Genomic DNA, 27,389 nt, shown 5'->3' on the forward strand with positions numbered 1-27,389 from the left:
ATCAAATAAAATGATATTTATTACTGAAAATGCGATACAAACTCCTCAGGCGAGATCGTGGCTCCTATTCTCCCTGGTTGCTAACAATAAACAATAAACTTAAGCATTCATTAACAATATTTTGTTAAATACGACGTTTACTACTTTATATTTTAAATTAAAGTAATACTGTAACTGTTAACTCTCTGACACAAATAGTAAACAACTGTATTTTTAACTATTTGTAGTTACTAAACATTAACAGATTATTAAATGTTACAAAATATGTTAAGGCATTAACCAACGTTAACAAAGAAGACCTTATTGCAAAGTGTTTTACTTCAGAAGGACTCGACACACCATGAAACCTGTGCCGAACTTAAATAAACAAACTGTACATCGTTAAATAAAACGTAATTCGATACTGAAAATGTGATATAAACTGCTGAGGCCAGATTGCGGCTCCTTTTCTGCTTGGTTGCTAACACACTAACTTCTGGAAAGGAACACACACACACATACACACACACACACATTTGTACAGCTTTCTTTATGGGGACTTCCCATAGCTGTAATGGTGTTTTTACTGTTCAGACTGTCTCTTCTATCCCCCATCCCAAACTTCATGGGAAACAGTTTGTATTTTGACTACTAATACTAGTAATACTTAATTCTGAGTGCTTTCAAATGCTATAACTTAATTAATACTTAATTTTTCTCATCTGATCAAAATAAATGTTGTACATTTACTGTTATTGATATACTTATGGGGACATTTGGTCCTCATAATGTATGCAATACAAGGTACGCACTCATACTCTGAATACATTTCACATCACAATCATTTCTGAATTAATTTTGTTCATTTGATCAAAAAAATTGTCAAAAATTTACTGATATTGCTATACTTATGGGGACATTTGGTCCTCATAATGCATGCATACACACATACTCTCAATACATTTTACATCACAATCATTTCCGAGTTTATTTATATCTGTTTTATCCCTTCTTTTTTTTATTACAATGCACAAGATTTCCATCTTCATAAAAAGTTACTAGACTCAACAAAACCCACAATTTAACTCTAAGGATGTCCCTTTTTCTCAGATGTAGCTAATATCTGTGCTCAAATTCTGCAATGTAAGCATAATCAGTAACACACAAGCATTGCGTTTTACCTTCCGAGATGGGGCAGGTGAGCACCTGAGCGCTATAGGAGCTGAGCGGAGCCACACGAGCCGAGTGTTTCTTCATTCTCTCCTCTTTCCTTAAGAGTCCTGAGATTTTAGAAGTATTTGTGTTTGAGCGGCACGGCTCAACTCCTCCGGCAAACCCACTTCATCCCCACGCGCATCTTCTCCTGTCACTCCCACAGACTCTTTCTTGTTCCTCTTGATATATCGCTGCTGTTACTGCGCTCTTTCTGCCCCCTGACAAACTTACTTCTGTTCTCTCGCACGGCTCACACACACACTCTCAGCATGGCGCACACAATGGTACATCGTAGATGTTGCGCTGTCATGCTGCTATCCTGCGTCTCATAGAAAGACTGAGCTTCAAGTGTGTGTGGAAAGCAATCATCCCCTTCATATCATTCTCTCTCTCTCTCTCTCTCTCTCTCTCTCTCTCTCTCTCTCTCTCTTTAGCTCTGTCTCCGCCTCTTCTCTGAGTATCCTTTGCTGTGTTTGGAAGGTAACCAAGCAGCTCAGGCTAATTATGCTGCATTGGCCCTGCTCCCCTTTTCCTCTGTTTTACTGCTCCAAACCGATGTTTTCTTGGAGGTTGACACATTTCTTGGATTAATACAGGCAGGATGATAAGGATGCGTGATTTAGTAGAGTGGAAAAGTGTTTCTTGGGTTCTCTGTTCTTGTCCAATCATGGTATTTCTTTCTTTCATCAGCTCTCCACTTGAAGGCCCTTCACTGCTCACTTTAGCTGAGGTCTTGTCTTGCCATCTGAGTCTCTGTTTAGCATTATGCTAATAAAGCTGAGTACAGAGCCTTGGGGGGACGCCATGAAAAAGTACCGCTTCTTAACATGCTGTGCCTTTTCTGGATTGAACAATTCAACCCCTCTTCTTCACATTCTCCTCTCAGTGTGTCAGAAGTCTTGGACCAGTACTTTTGTTTAGTTTTGATTTAGATTTTTGAGAGTTGGGTTGCACGGTTGCTTAGTGGTTCGCACTTACAGCAAGATCATGGCAGGTTCGAGTCCCGGCTCGGGATTTTTCCCACAGTCCAAAGACATGCGCTATAGGTTAAAAAAATTAACCAAATTGGACCTAGAGTATGTGTGGAAGGGCATCCTCTGTGTAAAAAATACGCTGGAATAGTTGGCGGTTCATTCCGCTGTGGTGACCCCTGATAAATAAGGGACTTCAAAGGAAATTGAATGAATTTTAAGAGATATTCAGAGGTGTAAAACCTCTTTTACATCTTTTACTTGCCTCTTAGTTGTTTTATTATTGCTGTCTAATACCGTGGAACACAAAAAGAGATTTTTGAAGAATCCTAATGCTGTACTTTTGATATTTTTTGTACTTTTGATATTCTTTTGATATAATACTATGCGAGGAGACATTGAGCATAACAGGTATGACGTTGTTTCAAGATGGACAACTGAAGGAGCGATGTGCAGGGTTGTCAGAGCTGCTATTTTCCAAACAACAACCTTTTCATGATAGGGTTATATAGTTTTTTTTTTCCCTTAATATAAAAACCGTCATATAAATAAGGCTTTTTGGTTTACTTGTGCTATCGTTGATCTTTGTCTTTCACATCATTCTGTCGAGGGACTACAGATGAAAATTACTCTTAATGTCTCTAAATATATTAATGAAATGAAAACAGATTTGTTAATTCTCTGAGAAATGTGGTCAGAATACTGTATGCTTTAGTCTTATGGAAAATTGCAGCTTTAACATTTCACGAAATCTCTCATTTTGTGTCCTTTGGAAAAAAAAAAGAAAAACAGGTTTAGAATATCATAAACAATAACAGAAGTCTTCTTTTCTTGTAAACTGTCCCATAAAATGTACTTTATTAAGTGAGCTGACTGTACTGAGATTTTATCGGACTTAAGGGAGTCTTCAGATGTAACTCTGGTTTCGAGTAGACCTTTAGCAGGTCTGCCTGGTCAAAGCGGAGTCCATTACAAGCTGCCCTTGTCTGCGGTTTTCATGGCCTTGCATTTAATACGTCTCAATGATGCTCGTTCCAGTGGCCTCAGTTGTGCACTTGATTAGCGATTCACCCACACACGCCTACATCTGTTTCTTCTCCATCACACACACCACATCACATATACATAAAGCCTTCCGCCTCTCATTCATTTATGCCGGCTTTATTTAACACCACGAACACAAACAGGCACGGCTAATAGTAACACATTGCGGCGCTCTGCATACTTCTGTGCTCAAATGAAGCTTGGTTGCTTAGCCAGCACTCATTACACTGGCAAATCTGTGGAAGAGTCAGATTTCTCGGATGGGCTCAAAAAGTGTCACCCAAACAGCATACTGTGCCAGGGTTGGCATTGTTTTTTCCTGCATTGTATGAGTCTCAGCAGTTTTGTCTTATTCCCTAAAACGTAGATGTGTCTTCAAAAACGAATCCTAATGTTACAGAATGAAATATTAACATGTTGCATGGTAATAATGTGTATTGGCGCAGTGGGTAGCATGATCAGCAAGAAGGTCGCTGGGTCGAGGCTCGGCTGGATCAGTTTGGCATTTCTATGTGGAGTTTGCATGTTCTCCCCTTGTTCATGTGGGTTTTCTACTGGTGCTCCGGTTTCCCCAACAGTCCAAAGACATGCGGTACAGGTGAATTAAGTAATCTAAATTGTTTGTAGTGTATGTGTGTGTAATGAGTATGTGTATGGATGTTTCCTAGTGATAGGTTGTAGCTGGAAGGGCATCCGCTGCGTAAAACATGGGCTGGATATGTTGCCGGTTCATTCTGCTGTGGTGACCCCAGATTGATAAAGAGATTACACTGAAAAGAAAATGAATGAATGAATGTTGGAAAAAGCAGTTTCCCCCAACATTTTTCAGAATATCTTATTTTGTGTTTTGTGAAAGAAATTCCTAAAATAATATGGTGAAGAAATTTTTATTTTTGGGTGAACAGTCCCTTTAAATAAAGCTGCTGTAAAGTATTATTATGCAATCATATTGTATTTACTTGTGGAGATCTGAACTTGATGGACTGAACATGCTAAAAGACTTTTAGATAGACTGAATATTGTTAAAGAATGCAGAGCTACAAAGTGATGCCCACCTATTACATCATCATCATAGACCAAATAGTAGGGGTGTAACGATACACTCAGCTCACGATACGATGTGTATCACGATATAATGTTTACGATTCGATATGTATCACGATATTTGGAATAAAAATTAAAAAAATTAAACTGAAATGCAAATTTTACCAAGTAAACTATTTTTTTAAGTATTTCTGTTGTTTCAACTTATTAAACGGAACCTTCTTTAAGAAAATAAATTAAACAGGCCTGTCTCTGGAAAATAAAACAATTTAAAAACTTCTTAAAAAATATTATTGAAATGACAGAGACAAAATTAAGGAACAATTTAAGTAAAGGTGCAAAAAAAATAAGCTTTCTACTCAATTGAATTTAACAGTAAGAGCTTAAGGCTTTGCTTGGTCACTTGCGTTTTTTGTGTGTGCAAAAAAAATAAACATTTCTAGGTATTTAATTCATATTTAATTAAATTCATTTAGAGATATCTCTAATTACAATTGTGACTAGTCAAAACTCATTTAGAGATATCTGCAAATATTTTTCAATGGAAGTCAATGGAGGAATATGACTAGTCATGATATATTTGCAGATATCTCCAATCTGATTTCGTACTAGTACAATTGTAATTGCAGATATCTCTAATTGTCATTCTGACTAGTCGAATTATAATAATGACTAGTCAAAATATAATTAGAGATATCTCTAAATATATTTATGGATAGTCAGAACAAGAGTTTAAATGCTAAAACGGCTTGCCATACGCGCGCGTCTTTCATAGTCCGCCCTCACGGTCAGCTCACGTCATGTGTGATTTTGCGGCCGCCAATACATCATTATATGAAAACAGAATGATATTTTAGGGTGAATTGTACCTTATAAATACAGTCTGTGACTCTTTCAACACCATTAGAAGGTTTCCATGTCGCTGTGCAAAGTATGTAAATCACTGTGAAGACGTTAAAACTTAGGATGTTTGACCCAGTATGCGTGACAAAAAGCGGACGAGTCTAAAGCAATGACTGTACAACCGAAATGTTGCCAGACGTCTGATTTTGAGAGGATGAGCCATCCTCTATTTCAGCTCCACTCATCTTGGTCTGCTAACATTACTGCTGCTGCAATCTGAACTCACGTGCGACAGCAGGTGGAACGTAGCTCACGTGCAAACAGCTCAACTAATAAGAGAAAACGGTTGTCATATCGTAATCAAATCGCCATAACGCCACGAAGCATATTGTGACATTTTTGCATCGCAATAATTTGTACAACGATAAATCGTTACACCCCTACCAAATAGTAATTCAAAAGTAAAAAAAAAAAACTATTTAAATGTGTTCCTAAAAATTAGCTTTTTGCAAAGTTGTTTCACTTAGGTTTGAGTCCGGCAAAGCATGGTTCCACAAAAGAGATTAAAGTAATGTAAAATCAAGGTAAAATTATATGGTTGTGGTGCACTTTTCTCTTTTGCTTGCTTTTGTAAAGACTATTGCTTGAGTTTAGGCATGGGTTTAGTTTAGTGGTACAATAAGCCCTGCCTTCTCATACATGTGTACATGTAGGACTTGTATCTGAAACATACAACAAATTGTACCCTAGGCAACACATTTCAGATTCTCAAAAATGTAAACAGCACCCTCTAGTGGATTTGTCATCTGAAACATGCAATGAAATGTACCCGGAGGAATGTAATTTATACGTTTCACAAACATTTAGACACAGATCCTTAATTACAGAAGGGAAGACTGAGAGTAGCTTGACATTTAACTCATAATTAGCTTGATGACAAAAGGTTCGTTGGGACAAAAATACACTGATAGTTGACTGTAAAAACTTTAATCTTTTGAATCAGTATTTTCACAGTAGGCCACAATTAATTTGCAGATTTGGCTTATTATTGTGTCTGGATCATTGCAACTGCAATCTTTTTATGAATGTAACATCACTTCTCTAATTTTAGTTAATTAAATCTTACTATTTCAGTTTAGTTTTAAAACTATTGAACAGTCTTTCCACATCCACAAAATCCACATACTATACAACTCATTCTGTTCAGTCAACTGAGTTTGCATTCAATCATGTATTCATCAATATCTTTCCTGTGTTTGCATCTCTTCACACTCATAAAACATAAACCCCAGCAGTGCATGAAGAGAGAGAGAGAAATCTCAATAAACAGATTCATATTTCCGCAGCCCAAGTGTAAGCTTATATTACACATTCACACATTTCCGATGATGGATTTTATGCTAACAGTGCGTATATCTTGTGATGCCAAAAAGAAAATAAAACCATGACTTTTTTAAATGACCTAACTTTTCTCTTGCTTATATATAATTAATATGCTGCAGTCACTAAATGATCATTTACTTTACCGAGTGAAAGACCTCATGTGTAGAAAATGGAAAAGCACATAAACCGATTAATGCTCTCATTTTTTTTAAGCCTCTCTTTTTTAAATGGACACCTGCCAATTGAGAAGCCTGTTGTTTTTCGTCCCAGTGCCCTCCTCCTTTTTGCATTCTGCCATAGCAACGCCTGGACCCTTGTGTTCAACCTTGGACACTGGCATCACGGCCTCATTCAGCACCTTTGTCATTCAGATCAGTGCCATGTTCCTCCACCATTGTCCACAGACCTGCTGCGTCCTTTATGCACGTCTATTAGCGCTGCACCCACACGCTATGAGTGTTACACACTTCAGGAGCGATTCGTCAAAACACTGCACAAGACTTATGAGTGCTGATGAGCTGCGGGATTTGGATAAACATGAACTTTTGCATCTTTACTGCTTTAGATCAGGGGTTCCCAAACTATTCAGCTTGTGACCCCCAAACTAACAATGCCAGTGACTCGCGACCCCCAATTTCCTTTAAGGTGGTTATAAATACAAAAACCTTTCTTGCAATGGCGCACACACCTATAGACCCAAGTTTATTCTTCGTTACATTTTTTAATGTATGTCAGTGCTGTAAATGTGCCAGAAAGTTTAACCTGGTATTACAAAATCAGTCTGCTGCATCTGACGCTATTGCTGTGTCTTTAATATAATGTAATTAACTAATTAAAATAATAACTATAACCTACTAAAGTTACTATATACAGTAGTATATAGTAACTTAACAACTATTTTTTAGTAGGTTATGGATAAAAATATGGTAATTCTTATGGTTAATAAAAATAAATAGATTTTTGGAAATCACCAGACGACCCCCCCCACTTCATTGCCCTGTGACCCCCACTTTGAGAACCACTGCTTTAAGATGACTAGTTAATGTTGGAAAACAAATTCTAAAAGGTCAGAGGTATCTGGTATTTTCTTCTTACAAATATGTCAACAACTCTGTAAAAAGCAAAGTTATAATGATAAGAAAATATTTTTAAATATCGAATAATTATAAGGACATATTTAGTCATTACTAGAAGAGATGTCAAAATTTTGACTAACTGACTTAAGTTTTAATGATACAGTACAAAAGTTATAAGCAAAAAAGATGAAATTGTAAGATTATAAAATTTAAAGATAACGTTATCAAAAAAAAAAAGGAAGGAGGAAATATCAGAAAAAAAAAACAATAACCATAAGATAAAAAAATTTAAATCATGAGATTTTTTAGATTAATAAAAAAAATTAAATGGGCAAAAACTTTCAAAAATGATATGATAAATAATAATTTTGAAAATTATAAGACAATTATAGACAAAATATTTAGAGATAAAGTACAATATTGTCATACTAAGTAATAGTGACATATAAATACAACTATGAGAGTCTAAATTACGCAATACTAAATTCTGTTTATGAGATAAAAAGACAATTATGAAAATACTGCAGTCAAAGTTATAAGTAATAATCATGAGATGATTGGAGGAAAAATACATATTTATGGAATTAAATGTCTAAATATGAGTTTAATTATAATTATGACAATATTTCAAAACATTCTGACTCTCAAAGTAATTTTTATAAAATAAAAGTGAGACACTGCAGCACAATATATCATTTCAGCATCGATATCACAATGTGTGTGTCCGCAATATAGTCATATTGCAGGATATGCAATGTTAAGGTGGGATTATAGAAGATCAACAATTGAGAATACTGTACATGAGATTTGTGGAGTCATATAACCATAACAGAGTGAAACATTTTAATTTGCAAGTGCTTTTTAGACTTTTTAAGAAGAGTAAAGCATTCGGGCACAATAACGTACAGCATTTGTAACACTAATGAAGGATAATTTGACTGAATAATACAATGAAGCCTATGAAGTGTTATTTTTATACCTGAATACTGGTTGACTCTACAAAAACCATAAAGCACTGTTGGACTTTTTCCCCTTGCTCTATTGTAATTACTCTTGCTTGCAATTTGTTTATTATTTTTATACATGATTCATTTAAGCATTTATTTCCCCAAATGGAGCTATTGAAGCCATCTAGTGAAATTGTGGTCACATTGCAATATATATTGCAGAAAAACAAAATATTGCAATGTCAGATTTTTCTAATATCATTAGTAGATTAGCCCTACACTGCATCATAAAACAATATGATCAGCAAGTTATGAAAACAAGCTTTAATGTTACCTTAACTTAAATTATAAAAGTTAAAGTTAATTATATTTCAATATTTTTTATATCATATATGATTTTTTAAATCATAATCAACTTTAAGCTATAAATAATTTAAATTGTTTTAAGACAGTTTGGTCAGAAATTATTAGTAAAGTTAATGTATGTTAAACTAAATCAGAATTATGTTTTGATTTAATAACCATTATCTTTCTACCCTATACTCTATAAAATAAATTGTTCATAATTAGTACTTTTTGGTCCTTGATGATTTGCAACAGAATTTATTATTATTAATTTTTAATATGGCAGAAACAGGTTTTCATAAACAACTCAATTTGCCAACATCAAACCTTCAGTATATTAGTCTCCAAAGCATCTTTTTGATTTTGACCTAATTGTGTTCAGGTTTATTTCAGCTATTAAAGGAATAGTTTATTCCTTTTTTTTTTTTTATTAGAATATGCAAAAAGGTACATAAATTGGGATCATACAAATACAAAAAACATCAACAAAAAAACATAACAAAACAACAATAAAAAAAAACAAACAAAAAAAAACAATATAGTCAGGTACTGTTAGGTGTGTGTGTGTGTGTGTGTGTGTGTGTGTGTGTGTGTGTGTGTGTGTGTGTGTGTGTGTGTCCATGTAAAGGTAACTTGGTGGAAGGTCAGATTACATACATTAGGAACAATGTTAGCCAATAAATGAATCTAGTCTCGCAGATATAAGTAAAACAGATATAGAAGAAACCAGTCAGAGTTAGGGAGTAACAACTATGTTTAGTAATGTATAATAGAAATAATGACAGTAAAAAGAAAGAAAGGACAACAGTAATAATAAATGACAATGATAATAAATCACAAGTACTACCCTAACTACTACTACTGCAGAAAGTTACTTATATTACAATTATTAACTACTATTGCTGCTACTACAATCACAACCACAACTATTACTACTATAATGTCTACTACTGCTGATACTACCACAACAATGACTATCACTACTGATACTACAGCGTCTGCTACAACTAATACAACTTCTACTACTACTACTACTACTACCGCAATCACTGCTACTACAACATCTACATCAACGACATCTACTACTGGTACTGCTACACCAACAACGATTACTACTGCTACAACGACATTTTTACTACTTCTGCTACCACTATAACAACGACATCAACTACTACAGGAACTAATACTTCAATAATCACAATTACGATCGATACTACTACAATGACTACTACTACTACTACACCAACAACGACTACTACTACTACTGCTACAACGACACCTTTACTACTTCTGCTACCACTATACCAACGACATCAACTACTACAGGAACTACTACTTCAAAATACAATTACAATCGATACTACTACGATGACTACTGCTACAACTACTACTACTACTACAACAACAACAACAATTACTGCAACCTTATTAATGATAATCGTATTAATACTTATATTAATGATAATGAAAAGATAACAGGAGGACAGGTCAGAACAGTGATAATATTAATGATAACAATGATAATATTAATGATAACAAGGGATAGTTTATTCCTAAATTAACATTCTGTCATCAGTTACTTACCTTTCTTTTTTTTTTAATTTAATTAATTTAATAATAAAATAATTTAATTATTTAATATTTAAACACTTTCCTACTATGGATGACAATAGCTACCAGCTTCTAACATTCTTCAATACATCTTCTTTTGTGTTAAACAGAAGATAGAAACTTATAAAGTTTTGGTAACATTTTAGAGTGAGTAAATACTAATAGTGAGTTTTAATTTTTATTTTTGGGTGAACGATCCCTTTAAACTCTGGTTATAGATGGTGGTGTATTAGATGAATTACTTTACTGGCTCATAACAACAATGAAAACAAAAAATGTAGATTTAGGGTGCACAAATAGGAATGTGAACTGATACTGTAGCTTTTTCCAGGATTAGGCCTCTTCAGGACCATTGGGAAATGAGAAGAGTGACACCTTGCGGCCAAGAGAAAGAGCAACTCTTTAGCTCAAACAACGCTGCTAAGGTAACCATAACTAAACATTTATTGTGTGTGTGTGTGTGTGTGTGTGTGTGTGTGTGTGTGTGTGTGTGTGTGTGTCCACAAGTTTAGCAAGAACAGTACATTTTGACCTTGAGGGGACATTTCTTTGGTCTCCAAGAGAAAAATGGCCCATAAATCACAGAGAACCAAGTAATTTGAATATGTAAAAATGCAGAATGTTTCCTCTGTGGGCTGGTTTTGGGTGGGATACTCTGTAAACTTTACAGAGTAAAGTATAAAATCATTATGTCTACGGGAGTCCCCAAAAAGACAGCTGCACAAGTGTGTGTTTGTGTGTAATAGTCTAAAAACATAGATCCTTACTATATTAGCTTGAATTAAGAGGATACTTTAAAAAACTGGAAATTCTGTCATTATCTGTTATCATTATGTCACCTTTAGTTCCAAAGTTTGACTTTCTTTCTTCTTTTGAACACAAAAATATAAATTTTAAAGAAAACTTGACAACTGTTACTTCCAAAGTAGTTGTTTCTTCTACTATGGATGTTTTCAGATTTCCTCAAAATATTCCATAAAGGTATTACAGTAAATAGTGAGTAAATTGTCATTTTTGGGGTAACCAATAGTCATATGTCCAATGACCAGACGGGGGCAGTGCAGGAGTGGACAAAGTATTCCTGCAGTTTTGAGCTGATCTTGCAATATTTGAACACTGTTTCTTGCGATTACAAACAGCATCAGAGATTCAGAGGCTAAAACTGATTTCGAGGTTTTGAATGTTTAAGACGACATTCAGTGACCCAGAAAAACAAACACCATGCACTATATCTTATATAATAACTGCCAAAAATATCAATAACTGTAAGTGAAGTGTACAGGGACGGCCAAAAAGTTTGGAAATGCCTCAGGGAAAGTGGAATTTTGGACAACATCTGCATAAAGCCTTATTATTCTGTGATGAATTCATGCATTAATGAGACAGTACAGATTATGCACACAATGTATTGTATAAAAATATTCAGAAACTTGAAAATACCAAAGATACTTCTAAATCAAATCTAAACTGTATTCATATTGTGTGCTAACCTTGACTAGCTCAAGAGAAAGGAAACCTGTTTATTCAGTAATCAGGCATACAATAGGCATGACTGTGTTGAATACTAGATTGATTTTAACATGCCATTAAAAAGAAAATCATTATTGCTGCTCTTTAATAATCTTACATTATCTCAACATTTATGCCAAGACTGATAAAGATTTATGCGGATATTGTCTAAAAGCATATTTTGCCTGGGGTATTTCCAAACCTGCAGGAAACAGAATGTCAAAACAAATCAGTTATAAAGGTTTATTTCCACATGTCGCACAGCTTGTGTAAACACTATTAGAATTCATTCACTACAAACTATGTAATAATATTTCTGGCTGTTCACACTGCATTTGCGACGCACAAATCTGTTTATTAAGATGAACATTTTAATTCAGGATTCAGCAAAATATACATTTGTTTTCTGAAAGTAAACTACTGTGAAACTGATAATTTTGTGCTATTTGTTGAGTGTATATTATTAACAGATGAAAATATTTTTCAGATATGCATTTTAATATAACAGTACTGTGAGCGCTGTGCTTAAACAACAAACATATTTCAAGTGATAAGACACAAAAAAATATAAGGAATTATTAAAAGGCCCCACATGAGAATATCAGACCTCAAAAAACCCAAATGTGATTCAAATCTTATGAGAGTGTGTAGTAACATCTCTAAAAGTTCAAATGCTCTAAAGCTCTAATGCACTTCACTTTTATAGGTAAATAGCTGAGTTTAACCATTTTTATACAATCATCAAATTTTCAGCTCTGACAGAAGTACTTTTAGATTAGCTTAGAACATTGAGGGCCCTATCATACACCCAACGCAATAATGTGCAAGACGTTTATTGTGCAATTTGTTGCTATTTTCAGACCAGTGCAACAGTATTTTTCATGTTTTGCGACACGTTGTTTAAATAGCAAATCTATTTGCGCCACTTTGCAGAGCAGAGGTGGGCAAACTACGGCCCGCGGGCCATATGCAGCCCGCTGAACACTTTCATCCGGCCCGCGAGGGAGTTTAAAAAATGCTGCTTCTGAGTAACAGTTTGGTTTCAGAATTAGTAAATTAATGATATATTAATTTACTATATATAAACAATACAAGTGAACGCCATTTGATGGCAGTATTGCACGCGGTACAGTAAGTGCAACCAGTAGAACACACTCTCGAGTATTAAAATGCACACGACCATTAATGACTGAAAATGAGTCAGGCAAAAAAAAAAATTTAAAAAACGACTTAGAATGTCGTGTGTTTAAGGAAGAATGGGCAACAAAATACTTCTTCGCCAATATCAGACAAATAGAGATAGGTCTAATATGGCCAGAAAGTATTGCTGTTTTTAAGGAATACAACCTCAGAGTCAGATCACACCGAACGTGCATTTACGTTCCAAAAACGCGAGGTGCACCGCACTGCGGTTTGTTGAAAAGAAAAAAAGGAGCACAGTGCGCTTTTTAATGTCGTTAGTCAACGATTGAATCAGGTATTTTGCGAGAGTGTTGCTGTTGATATTAGTGTTGCCACAGCCATATTCCCCTGCAGCCCAAGACCGGGTACTCACTGAAGCTAACCAGAGCTGAGCCAGGTCAGTACTAGGGTTGGGTACCGAAACCTGGTGCCATTATAGCACCGGTACCTTGGTAACCGGTATGTACCGGTATTAAATCAGCGTATGAATTTTGGTGCCTAATTTCGGTGGTGCGGCAAGAACTTAAGGGGTGCATGAAAAAGGCACACATACAGTAGGTGTTGTGTCACAGCATCACTAAACATTTTATTCTTAACAACTTTGAGGAATACGGACAGGCGATATCAGGCAATTGTTACTGTTGCTAGGGAACAGACGCACGCAACGCGCGCAGTACAGCGTATTTAGCCTGGTTTTCCAGCGGTTTTCTGTGAGCGAGAGATTAACACGCATGATCGCGTTCATCCAATTTGCTTAAACTAAGCATTCTAAAGCGTATTTTACAAGTAAGGATTCTTATATAGCAACTGTCTTTACAAAAGTTGCGTGTAAGGGGGAAACATGTCAAACTTAATGACACATGATTTGAGGGCGCAAAGGCAGAGCCTCTCTCGCGTGCTTTAGGTCGTGACTCACGAGCAATAGCTCCCTCGGGCACTCGCTTATGCTTGTTCCCTGTTTTTGCGGCACTTGCTATCTCTGTGACGGTGCTGCGCGCATCAGGTCCCTGCATTCGGCAGAAGTTGTCGCCCAAATTGACACAGGTAATAAAAAGATTAAACTTAAGTCATGTTTATGTTGTTTATGTTTCAATAACGATTTTAACACTGTTAATATAGGAAGTCCTATAAACTGTAGGCCTGTTAAGGTTTACAGGTGCAACAATGTGCCTTGATGTACTTGAATGTTAGAGTATGTGTTCTCCTACACCAGTATAACATTAGTTGTCAAATAAATGAACAAGGAAGATTATTTTGAGTTTGTGTATTGCTGTACATCCTTTGTGTATTAAGCAATGTGTAAGCGAGGTGCACAACTAACGGGCTCGGCGCTGGACTTTAGACCTCCTCTCAGCTGGTCTATTGAACAGTGTATTTTAGTTCCTCAAAATAGCAACACGCAAAGAGCCTTAACACGCCTCTTTTTTAGACCAGAACGCCTTTGGGCGCACATATGAGCGCAAATGCATTTGCTATTTAAACAACGTGCAAAACGTCAAAATGACTCTTGCGCCGAGCTAAAACTAGCAAACAACAATTGCGTCGCACCTTGAGCCTCATTGCGCCAGGTGTATGATAGGGCTCAATAGTTTTAATAACTCATTTCTAATAACTGATTTAATTTATCTTTACCATGATGAAAGTTACTAATATTTTACTAGATATTTTTCAAGATACAAGTATTCAGCTTAAAGTGACATTTAAAGGCTTAATTAGGTCTACTGGGGAGGTTTGGGTAATTTGGCAAGTCATTGTATAACGCTGGTTTGTTCTGTAGAATATCAAAAAATATAGCTTAAAGGGGCTCATCATTTTGACCTTAAAATGATTTTTAAAAAGTTAAAAGCTGCTTTTATTCTAGCCAAAATAAAACAAATAAGACTTTTTCCAGAGGAAAGAATATTATCAGACATATTGTAAAAATTTCCCTTCTCTGTTAAACATAATTTGGGAAATATTTCATTCATTCATTCATTTTTTATGTCAGCTTAGTCCCTTTATTAATCCGGGGTCGCCACAGCGGAATGAACTGCAAACTTATCCAGCAGTTTTTTTTTTTTTTTTTTTTTACGCAGCGGATGCCCTTCCAGCCCATGCCCTTCCCATCTCTGGGAAACATTCACACGCACACACACACTCATACAATACGGACAATTTAGTCTACCCAATTCACCTGTACCACGTCTTTGGACTGTGGTGGAAACCGGAGCACCCGGAGGAAACCCACGCGAAGGCAGGTAGAACATGCAAACTCCACACAGAAATGCCAACTGAGCCGAGGTTCGAACCAGCAACCCAGTGACCTTCTTGCTGTGGGGTGACAGCACCACCTACTGCACCACTGCCTCGCCTGGGAAATATTTAAAAAAAGAAAGAAAATTCAAAGAGGGGCTAATAATTCTGACTTTAGCTGTAACTTATTGTTCATTTATTTGTTTGCTGGAAATTAGAACTGAGTTTAGAAATAGTTTAGAAACAAATCTTTGTGCTTTACAAATGAAATTAAAAGAGAAAATAAAGAGGCCGAGAGGAAGAGGCTCGTTCTTTAGCCTCGCACAGATGCTCTGTTTAATTGTTTTCTTGCTAGTAAAGCGTTCAGTTTTTCTGCTTACAAAGTACGCCATGTAAATAGCAAATGTGCCATGGCACGACACAACTGACTCTTAAAGGGAATGGGAGATGAGACTCTGATTGGTTTAATGCACGTTATGCTCAAAACACACCCATATCTCATTAAGAAAATAAACCCAACCCTGTTAGACCATGCGCCAGAGCGCAAACTGTATTTTTCCGCCTTTGAAATAGCAAAAGTGGATTCGACATGCCCTTAATGCTTTTGCGCCCCGCTCTTTAGACTTTGCGCCTATAAGTGGTTCTCAAACTGTGGTACGTGTACCACTAGTGGTATGCAGGCTTCCTTCTAGTGGTACCCGGAGGAATAAATTATGTCATGTTCATGCTACACACATTTAAACATTTATCAAAAATGATCTATATAATATGCCATATATGACATATAGCCTTTATTTCTGAGATAATCTGCCACGTTTTTTTTAACTGTGCAGAGGTGTAGCTGCTTTACTGGGCCTATTACACTATTGTATTTCAATACTGGTAATTTTGGTGGTCCTTGGAAAGACCATTTTTTTGGGGGTAGATCATTAAAACAGAACCCTTAATCAGATTGGCCATAAGCATCTTGCTCAAAAATTACCAAAGAGTTTGATGATTTTCCTACTTAAATATTTACATTGTGTACTTTTTGCTCGTCAGACATTGTGACAGTTTTTAGGATTCCTGTGTGAAATTTAAATGAGTTTGAATTATTTAACTTTGCTAATGTTAGTTAGCAATAAAAATACAACATTTCACTGTTATATGTAAGTTAGATCAGGCTCATAAACAAAATACTGACAGATACAAGTCATGGGTTACACCAATTTAAGGTTTAACTACTGAGTAATGTAAAATTAATTACACATACCTACTATATAGTTAAGGTTAGAATGTGGGTAATGTTTTGAGTAAGGGTTAATTATTAATTAAAAATGAATATATAAAAATATCAACTAAAATATATAAAAAATAGTACCTCTGTGATACTAAAGTAACACTGACTTTAATGATTATTTTTTTTTGGGTTAATGATTTCTTACGTCAGCTGTCTTTTCTGAAGTCTGTAAAGCTCCCTAGAGCTCACAGTTAACCGCGCCTCTCTGGCTAAGTAGATGAGAAGAGTCCCATTAGGCCTGTGACTAAAAATAGCTCTCCAGACGAGGTGGTCTGCAGCTGAGCGCTGCTGCAGATACATTTAGATGATTGGGTCACATTGACTCACATTGGGTGGATGAGAGGTTAGAAGACAAAAGATGACACCAGCAGACTGTTTCTGGCATAACTCTGCTGGATAATTCTTTCTCATGCTAGATGGATTTAATTATTATTTTTGGGGGCCAATTAACAAATGGTTACAAACTTTCTGTTGAAAAAGCTTAGTGCAAGAACGCTGTTTCTGCTATGTGATCTCAAGCAATTACATCCAGCGGGTAGAGAAGCATCATCATGGGTTGATTTGGAGATTCTGGGACTTATTTGCCCACATTAGTCTGATCAAGTAGTTTGTTACACAACTGAATCAGAGTCAAAACCTCATTGTGTTGAACGTTACTCATGCACATATAATTGGCCAGTGTCGTATCATAAATGGGGGTGTGGTCTAGGAGTTGAGTTTGTGTGGAGTAAACAATTCTTATCCCTGTGTTGGAAATGGATAGCAGTAACCCGAGTTTAGGGCTGAGCGATATTAGAAAAAACTAACATTGCAATTTTTTAAAAATTGTAATAGATTTTTTATTCTGATATATTTTACGATATGAATGAAATTTTACTCAACGAGCTGAGTAACTATTTGGAAATTTATAATTTTACATGGGATGATCGTGTAGGAGGGTGCATCTGCAAAAAATATAATAAACAATTTACTGGCATAAAAAAAAAAAAAAAAACAAACGAAAAAAAAAACTAAAGAAACAGTATTTTATTGCTTTGCAAGGAGTCTAACTGTATTAAGGTATACAGTACTTAAATAATTAAAATAAAAAATAAAAAATTACAGTTACAGAGAGTACAATTCCTTATCTATAAATGCTATTAAAATCCTCATACATGCCTCAAAAACACTTGCGAAATGATCAATTCTAATCTAGACTCATTGCATATTTTGCCATATGACTATTTTGAACGGTCACATTATGATATTAATAGAGAAATATATTAAAATGTGCAGCCCTACCAACACAATCTCACGGCAATTCGTAACTTTTTCATTTAGTGGCTAATTCGTACAAATTCGCACTATCCAATTCGTACATTTTAGTACGATTTGCGTATCCCCCAATGACGGTTGGGTTTAGGGGTTGGGTTAGGTGCCACGCCTCCTTTTTAAAATCGTACATTTTCTTACGACTGAACTCGTACGAATTCGTACGAATTAGCCACTAAACTGCCAAAAAGTAAAATACTTACGTTTTCTCGTGAGATCAGGCTGGCCCTACCAGAGTTGTAGAAAAAAGTTTGCCTTTTATCACCAAAAATGACACCCCTACCCGATTAAGCATCGCTTCTGTGAAATCGCTAACCGATTGCCTAATTCAAGCCAATTCTCTTCCAAATAATAACCCATGCAATAATCCACCCAATGATCCCTATATTGGCAAATAAGTTGAGCCATAATGCATTTTTTGGCAGTACACTGACTTCTAGGGTAAACATCACCACACAAACTAAATAAGGGACATTTGTCTCAAGTTTGTGTGAGACAATGTGGGCATCCTAACTTAAATACCTTATTTGTATTTGCCTGTCAGATAGTATGTTCTGTGGACCCTTCCAGAAAACACATTGCAATGTAATTTCTTAATTTTACATGTAATTTAAATTCAGGGAATGACCTGCTTCACATTTTAGACAGCCAACTATTATATAGGCGAAATAAACTACACCATAAAATAATAAAGGCCTCATATAAAAGGCAAGACTGCATTTCTTAATATGACCATTATCCCAATATGCGATGTTCGGGACAAAGTCACCAATAGCTGATGTGTGGTGAGCACAATGGCGCAGTTGTCCTGTGGCAGTCGTCGCATCATCCAAGTGGATGCTGCACACAGGTGGTGGTGTGGAGAGACCTCCCCTCATGATTGTGAAGCGCTTTGGATGTATGACCATTACATTACAATATAACTATATTTTCAGGCTCATTGTTCACATTAACACACTCATAATAACAAGACTTGGAATAACAAAGACTAAGATTCTTCTTCTGCTTTATCTCATAGTTTTATAATGATTGATATGAGCATATTAATACAAGCTCAAATGAGATTTTTGTCAGAATATATTTTCCATGCAAACATCCACTTTAAAAAGTTATTTTATCAAAGATTTGTGGTTTTATCAAGTTTTATGATGATTGATATGTATATTCTAAAAGCTGTACAAATTAGATTATTGTAAATTTGACTGAATAGTAAACTTAGTAAACAATATGCGATGTTCGGGAAAAAGTCACTGAGTGGGTGGTCAACCTACTGGTTTCTGATTTTTTTTGGCAATATATAAAACTTAAAATTTGGATTTTTAACTTATCTGAGTTGAGAAATATTACTAGCAACTTTATTATTAAATCAAGCTAAAATATATCAATTTCTTTAAAAGGTCAAGATAAAGTGCCTAGCAAGGTCTACAAACATTTGTTCTTATTGGTTGTTTTTCCCCATGGCACAGACTGTTTTGATGTTGATGTAAAATGACTTCTGCAGCTTGTTCAAACTACTTATTTATGATGAGTTAAAACAACGCGATTGTAGAGATTTATAGATTTATTTAGACAACTTATTTTTTTTATGTTCAACATACTTAAATTTTTGTGCATATACACACACAAATACACACAATTTTTTGCCCCCCAATTTTTGGACAAAAGATTTTTAAAACTCATTTGTAAACATGATAGTTTTAATAACTTATCTCTAATAACTGATTTATTTTATCTTTGCCATGATTACAAATAATATTTGACTAGATATTTTTCAAGACACTTCTATACAGCTTACAGTGATATTTAAAGACTTAACTAGGTTGATAAGGTTAAAGCCTGATTTATACTTCTGCGTCAGGTGACCGGCGTAACCCACGGCGCATGCAACGCGCGTGGCTGTGCATTTATACTTCTGTATCTATACTTCTGTCTCTGTTGGTCTGCATTAACACTTCCGAAAAGCTAGTGGGCGGTGAGGTGTAAATGTTCCTCTGTGTTGAGTTTCTTCTTTCTTCTTTTCCTGAACACTTCCTGGATGTACAAGTGCCTCAAACTCGCTCATTTTGAGGCAGGAACCGGCGGACGTGCAACAACTTTAACTATGAGGTAAACACAGAACAAAACTTTCCATCCGGAGCTCCTTTACGGTACTCCACACTTGTAAACAATCGCTCGCACCATTCGCGCGGCTCTCGGTCCCGCCCAGACTCGTCAGCGCTACCAAGCCGACCAATCACAGAGCTTACGCTATGCATCGTTGCGACGTGTAGTTACATTTTTGAGAGGTGCACGTCAGTGACGGCGACGGCGACAGCCGTAGCATACGCTGGTGTTTGATGCAGAAGTAATAATTTTAATTATAATAATAATTATAAGCGCTAATAATTTTGACCTTAAAAACTGCTTTTGTTCTAGCCAAAATAAAACAAATAAGAATTTCTCCAGAAGAAAAAATATTATCAGACATACTGTGAACATTTCCTTGCTCTTCCTTGCAAAAAAGAAAAAAAAACTAAGGGGGGTGGGGGGGTGGGGGGGATGGGCTAAGAATTATATAACAAACAATTAGGTTAACATATTGTGTTGGTGCAACCATGAACGCAGCATTTTTTACACAGTTTAGATGATCTATTAGTGGCTCTGCTATTTTCTGTGTTGTAAAATCATTTTATTATATTCAAGATGGAGTTTGGAAAGTTTGTGTTTACTCTTAGTCACCACAAGTCATCACAAAATGATAACACTTTATGCTGATGTTGTCCAAAACACTACTTTGCCAAGGGTGCTTACAAACTTTAAGAGGGGACTTTAAATATGCACATATATTACACTGACTACCACTGCCAAAAACTGGCAAAACTAATAATTGTGTATATTATTTAGCTTTCATTCCTTAAATAGGACAAAAGTTGTTAAAACATTAACACATGTTTTTGTACATCAAGTACAAAAACACTAATGTTAATTAATGTTTAATTTTAATAAAAAAATGTTTGAATTACATAACTGAACATACACGTATATTATGTTGTATTAAGATGAAAAATGAATTCATAGTTGATTTAATTATAATTTATATCAGAATTTATAATAGAAAAGGACTACAACATGCTATTAGTTGATGATGAACTTGATCACATCCCTGGTCGTTATATCCCTGTCAAAAATCAAAATGCCTGCCAGGGGTGTTTTAGATTTACATTTACAGTAGTCTGGTCTGGCTTTGGAATAGATATTTTTCACATACATCAATAAAATACCACGTTTCCCTGTAAACACTCTGCCAGTAAAGATATATTTTCTCAGAAAAATAAGGATTTAGTGTTAAAGCGCTCACCCTTAAGATATGGGTGACTTTTTCCTTCCATAGAACTTTAAAAAAGATTTTTAGCTAAAATGTTGCTCTTGGTGATTCAGAAAATGCAACTGAAAGACTAATGACATTTTGAAAGTCAAAAAAAAAAAAAAAATTCAGGCTAAACAAAATCAATGCCTTTGGGTCCTGATGGTATATTGAGGTCTAATGATAATGATGAAGCAAAAATATCTGGACCATGTGCCACACGCACTGTAATAATTGTATTGAAGGTTCCGATAGTTAATGTTTGTTCATGTATTTACTAACATGAACTACTGTAAGAACGAACAATACTTGTACAGCATTTATTATTGATAGTTCAACATTTACTAATGCATTATTAAAAGCTAAAGCTGTGCTTGTTAACTTTAGTTAATGCACTGTGAGAACTAACAATGAACCACTTTTTTCATTAACTTACGTTACAAAAGATGAATACATTCAGTAATAAATATATTGTTTATTGCTTGTTCATGTTAGTAAATACTTTAATTGACATTAACTAATAAAACCTTGGGCTGCACGGTGGCGCAGTGGGTAGCACATTCGCCTCACAGCGGATGCCCTTCACAGCTGGAAGGGCATCCGCTGCGTAAAACATATGCTGAATAAGTTGGCGGTTCATTCCACTGTGGTGACCGCAGATTAATAAAGGGACTAAGCTGAAAAGAAAATGAATGTATGAATAATGAAACCTTGTTGTTTAGTGTTGCCATTTTTGTTATTTAACATGTTTGCACTCTCCAAAAAGTGCCTGTAACTTTCCATTTTAAGAATCACCAAGGATCAAGTTTGAACCTAAAAGCTTTCTTTAACATTCTACTGAAGAACAACATCTTTGAATAAGTATGAGTTACTTTTCCTATTTCCTCAGAATGAAATATGTGTGCAGTTTGAGCAAAACCAACAATAATTTGTGTATAAATTATAAAGGATCAATTCTGTGCTTTCCCATCAATTGCTAAACATCTGAACCTGAACCCATGTGAGCAAAAGCAGGACCCCCTCCTCTCTCCCCCCACACAATCACAAGGAGACCATTGTTAAACAGTGAGTGGGCTTGACAAACCACCAATCTCTCTGACACTTTAACCAACGCTTGCACCAGTTTTGCAAATGTGCACCGAACACTTTCTTACAATCACGCCGAAAATTACAATCTTACAATCGATCTAAAATAATACAATGTGCATTTATGATGAGTGCTTCAAACAGGTGAGTGGGCTTGACAAACCACCTGTAAAAAACACAATCTTTCATCTTACTGACACTTTAACTGACACCAATTTTTATACCTGTCAACCCTCCAGTCATCCATCCCACTATCCTCCCGTAAAGGTATTTTCCCTGTATTTCTTCCATATTTTTAATCTTCCTATAAAGGATAGTGTAATAAAGTTTATGGCCCTTTGGGCGCCAGGAAGAAGAAGGCGGAGAACCGACGCACTTTTAAAATATTTATTTATAACATGAACAGCAGCTCCTCACGGAGGCTGCCGTCTAAACCAAAACAAACGGACGGCAGCTCCTCAAGGAGACTGCCGTCAAACTGAAAGCAAAAGTAAAACAATATGTCCGGTAGAGATGCGCGGATGGGCTATTATTTCATCCGCAACCGCATCACAAAACTCATCATCCGTCCGCCATCCATCCGCACTAACATTTTTGACCAAATTTTAAACCGCACCCGCCCGTCATCTGCTGACTGAGCTCTTTATTTGAATGGCTTATTCCTTTTTATTATTAAATGAATGTTTCTTTATTGATTATTAGAAAAAAAGAGAATGACTTTAATGACATGCAGTTAATCCAAACGTGCAAGTCAAATCCAGCATTAATTGACGCTTTGAAGTGACGCTAAACAATACGAGGACGTGTCTTTTCACTTGATTCGATTCCTCGGTCGGTTCTTGAGTCTTTTCCTTGCGTCCTTCCCTCGCATCCTATAGGGGTGGAAAGACGAGGAAAGAAAGCAAAGAAAGGAAACGAGGATACACAAATAAGAAATGAGAAGCACCCCTATAAAGCTCTCAGAATATCAGCAGTGAACTCCGTCTCCAATTGGCGCACAGGAACAAAAATAAATAAATAGCCTAAATTAAACGCACTGTACTGTACAATTTTTTTTATTATTATTGTAGCCTAGAAAACGCATTTTGACACATCATTTCAACATTCAGACGAGAGCGCTTGGCCTCTGATGCGCCCTGCTGCACTGAAGGAGCGCTCGCTCGCAGCACTTGTTGCTGGAATGCATAGAATTCTCTTGGCAAGGTGCTGTAGACGTGGGAATGACTGCCTTGTTTCTCCCAAAAGGAAAGTAGATTTTCCTCTGCTGATCCGTCTATACGGAAGTTTGTAGATGAAGACTTCTGTACTTCATCCAGAATTAGTGTATCCGATTCCTCCTCTCATTCTGTGAAGTCAGTCCTAAGCTTTTTCGTTGGTGCGCCAGCTATGTGTACAAAAACAGTACAACCGCTCACCACCCGCCCGAATTTGATTAAAATATTATTTTTCGTCACGTCATCCGCCCGATCCGCGGTTTATCCGCGGTTTCCGCGGCTGTAACCGCCATCCGCGCATCTCTAATGTCCGGGCCCGGTCCTCTCTCGGCTTCCTCTGCCATCGTTCCTCCTCTTATAGTCCAGAGCTCCTTCCGTGGGATTCGAGGCCAGTGCGCACCACAGGTGCATCCACTTACGCGGCAGCCTTATTCCGTTCTCACGGCTCTCGGCCACGCCCCCTCACCACAGATAGCAATAAACATCAACCCATACTGCTGAACCACCAGGGGATGCCCCTTGCTCTTTGAAATAAATCTAAATACGGCAGGATTTCCTTCCTTTCCATTACAGGCACCATTGCCCCTTCTATTCAGTCCTCAAAACAATTCTTTCATATAGCGGTGCGTGACTGTTAGACTGTTATTCCTAATTTTCACATCCCAATGTTGACTGGAATGCCAATTGTGCACATTTGCACCAGACACTTTCTTACAATCACTCCATAATTCTGTGCATTTATGAAATTTGCATTATGTAGGTGAGTGGGCTTGACAAACCACCTGTAGAAACACTTTCCTCTCTCTAAAATAACAACACTCCCCTCCTTAGCACTCAATTCTCTGAGCAATAGCAGTTCCTATGTACAATTAGCACTTCTTGTGTATTGCCTCTCTTGATGAATCGCTGAATTTTTAAGTCGCTTTTGCACAAAATCGTCTGCAAAATCATCAGTTTTTTTGGTGCCAATTAATGAAGATCACAGATAGTTCTCTTAAATAAAAGAGTTTTTGCATTGTTCTCCTCTCTGACACTTGAATTCACTACATATAGTGCTGAGTCAGGGTTTAAAACTCTGAAGTCCCAGAGGAAACATATTAACATGACACTTTCTCATTAAAAAAAGAGAGTAAAAAATAGCCTCTTTATTTGAAAAAAGTCATTTAAATATAGTGCCCCTAAAAAGTTTTCTGCGCTTTAATTGGCAACTCTGGCATAACCCATCATGTGTGATGTGCTTTTGCAATACAACAAGAGGCAAAGATGAATGAATGCTATGCAGAGTTAACATTACCATGCACCATCCTCAGGAACTAAGAGATACAAAACATGCAAATACATTCAGTCAAACATGCTGATGTTCATTAGACATGATTCATGTACTTGCATACTGCACCAGTGTAATAACAGCACACCAGAGACCAGAGTGTGGTGTGTACTTACACTTACACTTGGCCACAAAAAAAAAAAAAAAAATACACAGGCCTATATACTTATATCCTGCACGCTATTAAAAGCAGAACCTCAAATTTGCCCTGAAACAAGACTCCTTCAGTCGCATTTAAATAGACCGAGGGCATTGAAATTCAGGAAAGACAGAGACCTATAATTAGGATTCAATCATCACGCTACTCCATTCACATTGTCATTTTAATAAGCATTCAGCAAATGACTGTCTGCTATAATGATTGCATTCTGTCCAACCACACATGTTGCTTTATCCATTGCTTGTGATTCCTTGTTTGCTTTTTGTTTAATGATTTCTTATTATTTTCATTGTCTTACTGTGGGTGTAATGTGCAGCATACATTATTTTTATAAAACATTTTACCCAACAAAAGGTATTAAAAGCCATATGTATTTACCACACAATCTTTGTAAGATATTTTTATTTGTTGACACTAAATCACTGATGAATCATTGATGAATTTAAACTGTCCACAAAGAAAATGTGCATTTATTTAGGTCATTTATTTTTACTTGCGTTAAGTTGATTTCACAAAATAATCTGGATTATTTTAATTTCTTAATTTTTTATATATCAATTTTTGTTCTACTCTGTATTTCAGTCTTTCCCATTTTCAATAATTACATTTTTAATTTTAACCTTTAATTTTATTCTATTTTAAATTTCACCTCATCCATCTTATATTCCACATTCTGTTCTATTCTATTCTATTCTATTCTATTCTATTCTATTCTATTCTATTCTATTCTATTCAAAACTTCGACAGAAAGTTCTGTCAACTGAACTGAATTACACAGAAAGCACCTAACTTACGAGCAAAGCTCCATAAAGACAAAATGAAACATTCTTCACAGCAAGTGTTTTCCCTTCACATTCAGATTGCATACGTTCTTCTTTCAAGGCCACCCGTGAGAAGACAGCAGTGACTTGATCCTGACACCATCACTATTGCATCTATTATTGCGCGTGTTTATAAACACTTACTTCTGTGGCTGGAGTATCCGGGGTTATAGCCGTAGTAGCCGGTGATTCGTAAAATCCGATCCTCAATGTCATGCAGCCCGTTGGCCGTCACTTGAGGCGCATCCCAGCGGCTGGTCACCTGCGGAGACGCCTTGCCCGTTAGGTGCGGGCTCTTGCCCGGTAGGGGCTCCAGGCGAAAGCAGGGCTCCTCTCCCGAATCCTGGATCTCCGGGCTGCTCATTTTACCTCCGCACGGGCAAAACGGCAGCTTTCAGGTCACAAGCGATAAACATGCGAAACCCGCTGTTGAGAGCATCACCCGAGTCAAATTCCAGCACACGTTGCTTTGAGGAGTCGCTCAGGGTTGTGTGAAACTTGCTCAGCGCCGTTCCTGCATCAGACAGCAGGTGGCGTCACGATGCTCCGAACAGATGGTTGCCAGAACAGGGAGATCCGATTCATTCCGGCGAATCGGTTCGTTTGAATAATTCATCCTCATGGAAATCGACCATGGTTTTTATTGTAGTAAGAGTGTAATTATGCATCACCACAATTTTCTACAGATATCAACTGTGGGTACTGTAGCAAAACCATTAGTTATTTATTTGTGATTATCATGATTTAACAAGTATAATTTTAATTTTGTAGCAGTTTTGTAAGAATATTTCATTTCAGTTTCATAAATCACTATTCTCTATGATTTATTTATTTATTTATTTTTTTGGATTAAATACATTTTTTGTTAACATTTTACGGTAACACTTTACAAGGTTCTATTAGTTAATGTAATGCATAAGTAGGCTAAACAATATATTATCTCAGAAATGTTCTATCTTGTAAGAGTTAGATAATGTGAATAAAGTCATCTATTGTTTTTGTTAACCCATTACATTAGGTAATATTACGTTAGAAAGCACAACTTTAGATTTTAAAAATGAACTACATTTGGAGCTATTGATAAAGGGTGTACAATTTTTGTTCATTCTTAGTTCATGTTAGTAAATACATGAAATAACATTAACTAATAAACCTTATAGTAAAGTGCGTATTACTCCTTTGTAGTTCATAACACTCGCCTCACAGTTTGACTCTTGGGATTCGGTTCGAATGAATCAAAGAAAAGAACCTGTTCAAAACAACGATTCGCTTAAGATTCAGAGTGGACGCAGTGGAGTCGTTTTCGCAACAGAGACACGAGTGCATCGTCGTGTCATAATCATGTTATTAGGCTCCTCCCCAAAAATATTTTATCATGCAGTGTTGCACTGACTTTCAAGGCACTGCAGTGAGAAGGCATATGGTCTTGTGCATTGCACACTATTACATGCCAACTAGTCATACGCA

The 27,389-nt window shown here is 36.2% G+C and overlaps 1 protein-coding gene across 10 annotated transcripts in view; it reads right to left on the reverse strand.

Annotated features, from left to right (window-relative positions):
- The window catches only part of slc35f4 (solute carrier family 35 member F4), an 83,653-nt gene extending 57,260 nt beyond the window's left edge, over window positions 1-26,393 (reverse strand). For 5 of the 10 annotated variants that reach the window (XR_015513779.1, XR_015513780.1, XR_015513778.1 and 2 more), the window contains exon 1: window positions 26,067-26,393. Coding sequence is in view for 4 of the 10 variants with exons in the window: in XM_087291049.1 (XP_087147175.1) it covers window positions 26,067-26,286 (220 nt within the window). In the remaining 6 variants the exon portion in view is untranslated. Of the gene's footprint in view, window positions 1-1,160; window positions 1,545-26,066 lie in introns of those variants that run through there. The other 5 variants (XR_015513782.1, XR_015513783.1, XR_015513781.1 and 2 more) reach the window with 1 other exon arrangement.
- Between the last annotated feature and the right edge of the window lie 996 nt (window positions 26,394-27,389).

The sequence above is a fragment of the Danio rerio genome, chromosome 17 (assembly GCF_052040795.2).
Source record: "Danio rerio strain M-AB ecotype USA chromosome 17, GRCz13ab, whole genome shotgun sequence".
Classification (NCBI taxonomy): Eukaryota; Metazoa; Chordata; class Actinopteri; order Cypriniformes; family Danionidae; genus Danio; species Danio rerio.